This window comes from Brachypodium distachyon, chromosome 1 (assembly GCF_000005505.3).
Source record: "Brachypodium distachyon strain Bd21 chromosome 1, Brachypodium_distachyon_v3.0, whole genome shotgun sequence".
Taxonomy (NCBI): domain Eukaryota; kingdom Viridiplantae; phylum Streptophyta; class Magnoliopsida; order Poales; family Poaceae; genus Brachypodium; species Brachypodium distachyon.
Window position 1 is genome coordinate 7,074,167 of NC_016131.3, and position 11,129 is coordinate 7,085,295.

General features: G+C 45.3%; 1 protein-coding gene and 1 pseudogene across 1 annotated transcript; both read right to left on the bottom strand.

The window, feature by feature from the left end:
* Positions 1–403: 403 nt before the first annotated feature.
* LOC100840773 lies at positions 404–3,555 on the bottom strand (annotated as a pseudogene).
* A 1,694-nt stretch (positions 3,556–5,249) lies between these two features.
* On the bottom strand, positions 5,250–9,157 carry LOC100846660 (serine carboxypeptidase-like 18). Its single transcript, XM_003560197.3, has 14 exons — positions 8,789–9,157; positions 8,572–8,717; positions 8,389–8,471; positions 7,752–7,874; positions 7,497–7,599; positions 7,253–7,290; positions 7,025–7,126; positions 6,821–6,901; positions 6,588–6,740; positions 6,401–6,472; positions 6,202–6,320; positions 5,994–6,107; positions 5,812–5,857; positions 5,250–5,703 (listed from the first exon to the last, which is right to left on the bottom strand). The coding sequence occupies exons 1-14, from the start codon at positions 8,968–8,970 to the stop codon at positions 5,620–5,622; spliced, it is 1,446 nt and encodes a 481-aa protein (XP_003560245.1). The 5' UTR covers positions 8,971–9,157; the 3' UTR covers positions 5,250–5,619.
* Between the last annotated feature and the right edge of the window lie 1,972 nt (positions 9,158–11,129).

Here is an 11,129-nt window from a genome sequence, read left to right on the forward strand (position 1 = left end):
TCAAAAGTTCAGGCCCTCCACTCGTGGGAGGTAATCACTCACTACTCCTTATATGGGATTGCTCGTATGCAAAGTGTTACAGAGCGTAGTGACTAGCGGTTCCCTGTCTCACTATGCTGGTGCCTTATATAACCTAGCAGAGGGTTGTTATTACGATGATTGAGTTGGCCATGTTATTGCCATGTAGGCGTAGGCCATGCGATCAAATACAATGTCTGCAAAAATGTGTTTAAATGGCTGGTCAAATTCACAATACCTGCAAGGATTGGTTTCATCAAGGATCCAATCCCTAGCTGCCAACCAGGCCTCAAGAAAAACATCGTGACACGGAAACGTAGTACTCCAGTTTTCTCACTAGAGCGATTCCGCTCCCTAATCTATCCAATGTATTTTGGACTCGAAAATATGAGCGTCAATTAATACATCATTTCAGAATTCACAATTACACGCAGAGAACAGCAAACATAGGAACTAGTAACTGGGAAAATAAAGCGATGCAAGCAAAAGCATTAGAGAGGCTCAATGTCCAACCACCTTCGGGCCATGGCAAAGCACTCTTCGGCCCGGTACTCTGAGGCAGTATGATCACCACCCTGCAGAAACAAACAAAAGAAACATCAAGGGCTCTATGGCGGCCATCACATAGTCCATATGTGGTTCTCCTGCTCAATTCATGGGCAGGAACATGATCTGGGAAAAAAAAAGAAGATCACCTTTATTGTAGCAAAGGTCAAATTGTTCGCGTATGCTATCGTAAACCTGCGAAAAAGAAAAGATTCAGAAAAAAAAGAGCTCAAAAACATCACATAATCCATGTGCGTTGAAGCTTTTCTTTAATTTGCATGATCCAGAAGTCCAATGAAAATGAGCTAGAAGCCTAGATGACTTAACCCTGCAGCCTGGCCATCGAGATGCCATGCCCTCCAGTCGTCGACGACGGAGAAGTTCAAGGATCTTATCCACGCCTGCGTGCCGAGCATTGGCACAATCATATCATGGTCTCCGCTGCGCTCACATGGGGTTGCAGTTACAAGATGTGGAAGAAGATTTTTAGCCAATGGGAATAACAAAACTTGCTCTGATATGATGCGTTCCTTTTACCTGTACACGAGCGCACGGTAACCCCTCCTGGTAAGTTTGAGATGGTATGGTATGCTGCTCGGCAGGTCAAATGTGTATGGGAGCCCTTTGACGCACCTTATCCACTCACTGGTCGTTCCCTATTTCCAAATTCATTTTGGTTAACTTTTTTTTTCTGAATGATTCAAATACATTGCTTTCGTTCATCTAAAAAAACACATTGTTTTCTTCAGTTGGACAACAACGTTTTGCCCCACTAAATAGGTCTCGTTTTAGAGATAAAGAAGGTAATGATACTTGATGGTACAAGAAATACTATGAATGCATACTTTATGATATAATTTCTGGCAAAACATTATGCTAAATTTACCTCCTTGACCCCGAGAGCATTTCTAGTTAAGTTGTTGTTCATCCAAAAGTATGCCAAGTACTAACCGTATGTCTGCAGTTTAGAAAAGGAATCCAGATAAGTTTGTGCCTTGAGAGCAGTGTCATATGGCATTTGTCACTCCAGGGATATAGAAAGACCGACAAAACAATCGACGGTAGGTCGACCAGGTGGCTTGTTCAGCTGGATGGATTCTTCCAGCAAAAAATATCTTTTTGAAGCATCGTCCAACGGTTTTGGCACAGCGACGACACATTTTTTGTACAAGATGTGCCCATCTGCAATTTCAGAAATGAGCTGCGGCAAAATGGGGCGTGCATTAGTTGATGTTAGCAATGACAGAAGTTCAGAACAATAGACCAGTTAACTCGTACATGAATCTTACACTATTGACAGTATGTAGCACCTCAGCACACATTTGATTTGCCGGGTTCACATAATCTCCTTTGCAGTGTTTCCTTGCAGCCTTTGAGAAAGAAACGGAAAACAGGCCATAACTTTTTTTAGGTCAACAAACTCTACAAAAATTATCACTTCCTAAAAAAGCGTAGAATTACCTCATATATTTGATCGGATATTATCCCAAAGCCATGAGCACTTGGAATTCTGAAATTACCATCAAATTTCATGTCTGTCATAGGGTTGCCAACCACATATCCCTGGAAATAGTTGCATTAGCATAACGAAATAATTGGAAATAATATGAGACATGATCCCACACACAATGACACAATATTGCACTCATTTTGCCATTAGTCTACATATACTCCTGGAGCATAGCACAATTAATTACTTGCCTTGAGATTAATAAGAGGCTGCGGTCTTTTCTCAATTCCTGGAGCATAGCACAATTAATTACAAAAGTGAGTTTGGTGACTTGATTTTTTTTTCTTTGAAATAGTGTTAGTTTTTCTTTGAGAAACTTTTTGTACTACTCTTGCAGAGAAAATCTGAGTCCTGGAAATTAGAATACATCAAATGATGCTATAACATCTGCAGTTTTCTAAAATCTAAGGAGATGATTACCTTCTGAAATGATATGTGCAATAAGTGGGATCACCAATCCAGCATATGAATCTCCTTCAAGATAGAAAGGATTTGAAAGGTACTGCGGTTGATCAGTGAACCACTGCAAAGTTGACCATGCATTACGGAGCGGTCAGCAATCAACGCACGAAATCATAAAAATTTGGTACGCCTCAAAACTAACGAAATTTCGTATTTTGGAAGAATTTACAAAAACTTGCACAAATTTGAATTCCAATCTATTTTATAAATACGTTGAACATTCCCCAGAAATCACAAAAGCCTAGAGTAGAGTTTTGGCATATTTATCACCTCCCTATCTCTACAAACCGAGTTCAAATCCCCATCTCTTGTTGAAATAGGAGGGTTCGATCCCATGGCCAACTTGCCTCTGTGACAGTCTTATACATGTGAAAACTATAGGATTGACAACTTAGTTTTGAATGCACCGAATTTTTTAAACGTAATACAAATATTTCGGCCGCCCTCGAACTGAATGAAAATTGTGTCATTTTATCTTCCCTGGACGATAGTACATCAACGATGTGGCATTAATTGGTGCCTCTGTCTCATCACCTTATTCAGAAACCTTTGGACTTGCAGAGAGGATGAGTAGTCTCCGACATCATAGCCTTTGGGATCGCGCGCATACGAGAAGCCCGAGCCGACAGGCGAATCCAAGAAGACGATGCTTGCCATCTGATCAAGAATCCTCGGCGGTCAGTAAACCACAAGACTGACTGAAAAGAAAAATGAGAAAGAGAGACATCTTCAACGGCATGGACGAACATCGCACCTTCGTCCATGAGAAAGAGTCCCCAAAAAGCCCCTGCGCCGGTGCAAAAACCCCGACCCAGCCCGCCACGGGAAGGCGAACGGGGGCGCCGGCTGCACACGTTATGGCGACGGGCCCGTCCTATCAGCGTCCATTAATCGTCTTCACCGGTTTCTCCTCGGCTCTTGAGGCGATTAATGGCTGTCCGTCGAGTCAAAGCGCCGCCCCATCCCTTCGGTTGCCACGCGGCGTGCCCCTGCGCATTCCCGATGCCATTTCTCGCCATGTTCACACCGTCCGCCGGCCCGCATTCACCGCCTATAAAAGCCGCGCCTCCCCGTTGGGCATCACCATTCCTCTCATCTTCCCCTCGCCCTCGCCCTATCACCCCCCTTATCTCTCGCCCACCCACACCCGATGGACGGTGCTGTCGCGAACGGTTGGACCCGCCGCTGGCTCGCCGTAGAGGAGGCCGAAGCCCTCCACGCAGCGGAGTACCCTGCGCCGCCGGACTGCCGCCTCCCCAGCGAGTGACGGCTAAGTCTCGACGGTGTCCCCACGCCCAGAGGCGGAGACAGGGCCGCGGCCTGGGGCGCAGAAGGTTTTCGCTTTGGTAATTTTGGTGATTGCACGACTCGCCCTGGGTCTTGCTTGCTAATTCTAGCGATTTGGCGCAACAACCCTGGTCTTGACGAAATCCTGGCTCCGCCGCCGCCGGTGTCGCACGGTGCACGTCGGCAGGCCGCCACCACGAACCACCGTTTCGACGGCCTAACGGCGGAGGAGCGGGCGCTGCCGGAGTGGGACCACCTCACCGGCAGCGCCTGGGCGCAGTTGTTTGAGGACCGACACGCTACCAACATGGCGCGCTACGAGTGCCAGGGCCAACGCCCGCCGCCGGCGAGGAACAACATCGCCGGGCGGAGGGCGTTCTGGCGAGAGCCGGATAGGACGCTAGCGGCGGTGATGGCGCACATCGCTGCCCCCAACGAGCCCGCCTCCAAACCCCGCCACCAGCGCCGGCCGGACACCACCGTTGGCTGGCGCTGTTCGGCGGCTCCTCCTCCCGATCTTTGTCGGCGGCTCTGCAACTCATCAAGCTCGAGCTCGGCTCCCAGTTCGTGGACTAAAATGTTCATTTCTGCCGAATTCATGAACTGGTGGTGTATTTTACTCTAATTACAACAATTGCAAGTATTCACGGGGGGAAACATATACATTACTTATTTTATTGACAGCGGCATAAATTTGTATCTTAACATATCTTCTACCGAATAGTCTGCATCTTATAATCTACTCTAATGTATGCTATTTAATCACTATGAAATGAAATCATGTGAAACATTTTTCAAAATGATAACCGGCAATAGTAGGAAAATCCGCTCTCCTCTCAGAGAAGTCAGAAACAGAGGGAAAACAGAGTACTTGAACCAACAACTGCTATTCCTCAAAGCTGATGAATTGTTTTCCTACGTGAAAAAAAAAACTGAACTGTTTCTCGGAAGATCCCAATTACAGCAAGGTCACCGTTCATTACAGAGAATGAATCCTTCCAATATCAAGCATCCATGAGCAGGCAATATCAGGTAGCGGTTACAAACAATGCTACCCGAGACATGGTTTGGTCAAGAGGATGATTTGGCCTCGTGCAGATCATCACAGATTATTCACAGAAGAAGCAGGATTTGAGCAGCAACCTGACGAGCCAGAAGCTGACGAGGTCATCTACGGTTCGCAATCGATCCCTCTAGTGTTTCGATGCACGACACCCTACTGTGTAAAGAAAACTTCCTCTTCCAGCAAAAAAAACTGTTGTTTTCTAGAAGAAATGTACAAAAATACAAATGTTGATTTAGAAAAGAATTAGCTATATGTGAACCCATTGAAAACTTGTTTTAAACAGAGAACCGCCAGCAAGAGTAGAAAAAAAGAGGAGAGCCTCCGAAAGAAACTGAGGAAAACCATTTCTTTTTCTTGCAATTGATGGAACATGTAAACGACAGCAATCTTATTTCTTAAAGATGAAGAAACTGTGGAAAACCATTCTTCCAAGGGAACTCTCAGGTAACGGTTACATTCTTTTTCCAGTCCTTCTAGATTAATCCCCACTCCGCCTCTTTGCATCAAAGAACCCCAGTTGCCATGCTATCTTGAGACCGTGTCTTCAGCAGCATACACTTCTTTCAGGTACCGAAGCCTCCACTTTCAGTTGCGATGCTATCTTGAGATCGTTCCAAGATGAACTTCATTTGATACATTATCTCTGAATTCATATTTACAGATCGAGAGAAGCAAACATACGGAAAGATCTGCTCTAACAAAGAAAAAGAAAGCGGTGAAAGCAGTGGCATCAGAGAGGCTCAAGGTCCAGCCACCGTCGGGCCATGGCAAAGCATTCTTCAGGCTGGTACTCTGAAGCAGTATGACCACCACCCTGCAAAAACAAACAAACCATTAAGGGCTCTGTCACGGCTATCACATATGGTTCTCCTACTCGATTCATGGGCAGGAAACATGATCTGGAAAAATAAGGGAAGATCACCTTCACTGTCGCAAAGGTCAAATTGTTCGCGTATGTTATTGTAAACCTGCCAAAAACGAGAAGATTCAGAGAACACTACAAAGAAAAAAAATGAGTGCAAACACAACACACAATCCATGTGCAAGGAGGCGTTTCTTTTGCATAATCCGGAGGTCTAAGGAAAATGTGCTAGATGACTTAACCCTGCAGCCTGGCCATCGAGATGCCATGCCCTCCAGTCGTCAACGATGGAGAAGTTCAAGGATCTTATCCATGCCTGCGTGCCGAGCAATGGCACCTCCAGATCATGGTCTCCGCTGCGCTCACACAGGGTTGCAGATATAAGACGTGGAAAGAAGAATTCCAGCCAATTTGAATAACAAAACATGCTCTGATATGCTTCCCTTTTACCTGTACACGAGTGCACGGTAACCCCTCCTGGTGAGGTTGAGATGGTATGGTATGCTGCTTGGCATCTCATATGTGTATGGGAGCCCTCTGTTGCACCTTATCCACTCACCGATCGTTCCCTATTGCCAAATTCATTTTGGTTACATTTTTTCCCAAATGATTCAAATAAGGTGCTTTCTTCAGTGGAAAAAAAAATTACCTCCTTGATCCCGAGAGCATCTCTAGTCAAGTTGTTGTTCATCCAAAAGTATGCCAGGTAGTAACCATATGTCTGCAGTTTAGAAAGAGGATCGATCCAAATAAGCTTTTGCTATGAGAAATGGCATTTGTCACATTTAGGAAATTCATCTTTCGAATTTTCACTCCAGGGATAAAGAAAGACTGACAAAACAATCGACAGTAGGTCGACCGGGAGGCTGGTTCAGCTGGATGGATTCTTCTAACAAAAATTTTCTTCCTGAATCATCCTCCAATGGTTTTGGCACAGCGACGACACATTTTTTGTACAAGATGTGCGCATCTGCAATTTCAGAAATGAGCTGCCGTAAAAAGGGATACACGTTAGCTGATGTTGGCAATGACAGAAGTTCAGAACAATAAACCAGTACATGAGTCTTACACTATTGATAGTATGTAGCACCTCAGCACACATTTGATTCTCCGGGTTCACATAATCTTCTTTGCAGTTCTTCCTTGCAGCCTTTGATAAAGAAAAGGAAAGCAAGCCGTAACTTTTTGTAGATCAATAAATACTACTGGTACAAAGTTGTATCACTTCCTCACAAAATGTATCACTGCACTTTGGTGAAAAGCGTAAAATTACCTCATATATTTGATCAGATATTATCCCAAAGCCATGAGCACTCTGAATTTTGAAATTATTATCAAATTTCGGGTCTGTTTTAGGGTTGCCAACCAGGTATCCCTGGAAACAGGTACATTAACATAACAAAAAATATGAGACAGGGCCCCACACAATATTGCATTCTTTTTGCCAATAGTGAATAGTATAGAGATATTTGTGTGATGCCCTGGATAAAAAAAAACTTGCCTTGAGATTAATAAGAGGCTGCTGCCTTTTCTCAATTCCTGGAGCATAACAGAATCAAATTCAAAAGTGAGCTCGGTGACTTGAGTTCTTTAAAAAAAATTGAAATGTTGTTGTTTTTCTTTAAGAAACTTGATGTGCTACTCTTGCAAAGAAAATTAGATTATCTCTGCAGATTCGAACATATCAAGTGATGTTATATCATCTGCACTATTCACAACCTAAGGAGATCAATCAACAATTCTACCTTCAGAAATGTTCTGTGCAATGAGTGGGATCACCATTCCAGCATATGAATCTCCTCCAAGATAGAAAGGATTTGAAAGGTACTGCGGGTGATCAGTGAACCACTGCAAAATGAACCCATGCATTGGCACATCGATCAGTAATCAGCGCACGAATAAGTTCTGGTCCCATAAGTTCTTCCGTTCGAAACCGTATTGACCCTTGACGGTACGAAATGAACGATGTGGCATTAATTGGTGCCTCCCAATCCCATCACCTTATTCAGAAACCTTTGGACTTGCAGAGAGGACGAGTAGTCTCCGACATCATAGCCTTTGGGATCGCGCGCATACGAGAAGCCCGAGCCGACAGGCGAATCCAAGAAGAGGATGCTTGACATCTGACCAAAACAGTCATCGGTCAGCAAACCACAAAACATAGAAGAAAAATGAGGTGGAGATGCATCTTCAGCGTTAGCGTAAATTTCACAGAACCACACTTTTTTGGCAGTGGTCTCACAAAACCACAGTTGTTGCTAACAGTCTCACAAAACCACAACTCTTGGGGCAGAGAGTCTCAAAAAACCCTAAACTCGATGATTAGTCGGCGTGATGGTGTTTCTGACGACCTAGGCCCACAACGTGGCATTGGAGACGGGCCGGAGAGGCGGACGTGGCAACTGACTTGTGGGCCGTGGTATTGGAGACGGGTTGGGAAAGCTGACGTGGCAGTTGACTTGTGGGTCTGGGTGGCATTGGAGACAGGTCAGGGAGGCTGACGTGGCAACTGACTTGTGGCCCTGAGTCGTCAGAAACACCATCAAGCCGCCTAATCATTGAGATTAGGGGTTTTTGGGACTCCCTGCACCAAGATTCTGTGAAATTTACCCTCGGCGTTGCGGACGGGCAACGCACCTTGGTCCACGACAGCGGGTTATGTACCAACTTCGGCAAACCGACGCCTCCGATATAAGGTTCCAACACGAACTTTACAGGACCTGAAGTGCAAGACGACGGTAGATATCATCATGCAACTAATCAAGATATCTGCACTTCTGCAGCAGTAACCAGCTATTAGTAAGAGCCCGGTGGACTAACCAACTTCGAAGGCGAGGCCGCTGAAGACAGAGCAGCGGGGCCCGCCCGTCAGCCAGAGGACCACGGGGTCCGTGGCGGGGCTCCTCTCGGACTCCACGAAGTAGTAGAAGAGCTCCGTGCCGGTCTGCTCCTCCACGCCCACGTACCTGCATCATCGCGTGACCATTAATTTTAGGGTCGAACGGACTCAACGGAGCTAGGCTAGTTTACGGCTTACCCGGTCTCGAGGTAGAAGGGCAGCGGGCCATCGAAGCCCGGAAGATGTGTGACCACCTTCTGCGCCGCGGCCGAGCGCGAGAGGAGCGGCAGAAGCAGGAGCCCGGGAACGAGATTCAGCAGCAGCAGCGAGAGGTGGCATTGCGCGGCAGCACGACGCGTCCGGAGAAGCTTGAACGGCATCTTCTTTCACCTCCTCCTCGATCTGCCACGCCCTTGTGGCTAGTGCAGTGCAGTAGTGTTGCTGCTCGCACGGGCTTAATTTCGGCCAAAGCTGAATGCAAGGTGCCAAGCCATTATTATTTGAACGGATTTTATAGTCTTCTTTTCAAAAAGAAAAGGAGAAAAAGTGGTATAGCTAGTCATGAATTCACAAGAGCCGAATAGAGAAGTACTCCTAGCTACGTCTCCATCAGCACGCAAGGCGTGCATCGTAACAAAAACGATAACAAGCTAGGCATCTGATACACGAAATGTCAGCTGGTAACCTAACCGAATCAATTATAAAGGCATATATTCAGTATCAGTAGGTTTTGCATATCCATGTGCATACATATATATGCTCGATCGACATATAGTCAACGAATACCAACTCCATCGACTGACGGTGACCGCTGGCTGGATTATTACTCTCTTCCTTCATACTCCTATTCAGTTAGTACAAAAATCAAGCTCGCAATCGCCTTTCCTCTTCTTCTTTTTCTTAAGAATCTTCCTCAAATTGCAGGGATCACTCGTATTGCAGGTGATCATGCAATTCATATAGGAGTAGTAGATAGAAAGAATTGAACCAATTTCTAAGAAATAACGGGCTGCAAAACTTTACAAAGCACAGCTTATTGAAGCAGAACGTATAAAAACCCTATCAAGCAGAACGTATAAAAACCCTATCATCCAACAAACAACGTGATGGCATATTTATGCTGAGAGAGGTCCACGAGGATTTCATGCCTTTTTTCTATAAGAAGGTAGACGGATTGCATGCCTCAAAAGAAATCTTGACGGTGGCAGCTTTGGGCTCAGCTCGTTGGTGCGAATTGATTGGATCGCACGAAAGGAGCCGCGGAGCCTCGAGGGCTTAGGTCGGGCCTTTATGCCCGTTCTAAGTTGGGCCCTTTGCAGCATTGGGTGTTCATAGGTTCCTCCTCGTGCGGCCCAAACATGAGCCTTAAACGTACGAGTAGTCTTATCGAACTCAAAACATTCCGTTCGTTCCCCACATTCCGTTCGCTCCACTTAAAAAAACATTCCGGCCGTTGAATCGCGGGAGAAAAACACAGTGGCATATATCACCGAGGCGGAGGAGAAGTCGGCGATGATGCACGCCAGCACTCAGGATGTGGCCTGTTTAGTGTCCGTTTAGGCACGAGTGAAGCATGCAGATACGCATCGGGAAAACACACTAAAATGGCTACTGTGCTATCTGTAGTTAACTCTGTCTGTGCTGCTGTTCTTTGGAGCATCCAGACTTTTCGTAATAACATGATTTTTAATAACCAAGTATGGTTGTCTCTTAAGCAGATTTGGTGATTGATTCTCCGGTCTCTTAGAAAATGGTCGCTTCTCTTTCAAGATATTTTGTTGGACAGGTGTACTCTTTCTGTTATATGGTGTCCCGGATCCTGGGCGCGCCACCGCTACTGGTTGGGATCTGAATGAGGGCATTTCTGGCCCTCTTTCCCCCACTAATCTGCCTGCAGGTGTTGTCTCCCCGTTCTCGGGTGTGCTGGAACCGAAACTCCTGATGCCTTCAGTTAGCCCTAGCTCTGTGCTGGAGCTTCCTCCTCCGATGCCGAACCCACTGCTGGTTCACGCTGAGTACCAGCCTATGCTGGAACACCAAGCTTGTGAGCTTGCCGTGGCGCCTCCTGGAGAGTAGGACTGTTGTATCTTCTTGGCATTTTTGTACCCCAGCTAAGACTGTTTTTTCTTCCTGTTTTGGCTGACTATGTTTAGCCACAAACCAGCTTTCATTTTGGGCGAAGTATCCGGTGAAAACCCTCATTCGGTGCAAACTCCATAAAAACCATGTTTAGAAGTTTCAAAAAAATTCTACAAAAATACCATATGTTGGGACTGTGATGTTCTACAAACCTGCAAAATTTCAAGTTCAAAATCAAAAACATTAGGAAGAAATTAAAAAGAGAAATTTACAATGAATAGTATCAAACACTGAAAGATCATTATTCATGCAGAATTTGTTTTTTTTGCTACTACCAAACGAAATTGAGTTTGGACTCGAAATTTTACACATATATAAAACATCACTTTTCTAACACATGTGATTTTTTTTAGAATTTTTTGAAATTTTTTCGGTGGAGTTTTCACAGTTTGCACCATAG

Excerpts from the sequence above, each read along its gene's own strand:
- LOC100846660 (XM_003560197.3), bottom strand. The coding sequence starts at position 8,970 with ATGCCGTTCAAGCTTCTCCGGACGCGTCGTGCTGCCGCGCAATGCCAC. Across the intron at positions 6,473-6,587 it reads GACCTACTGTCGATTGTTTT|ACATATGGTTACTACCTGGC; the intron begins GTCAGTCTTTCT and ends TCTAAACTGCAG. Across the intron at positions 6,108-6,201 it reads TACCGTGCACTCGTGTACAG|CGGAGACCATGATCTGGAGG; the intron begins GTAAAAGGGAAG and ends GTGTGAGCGCAG.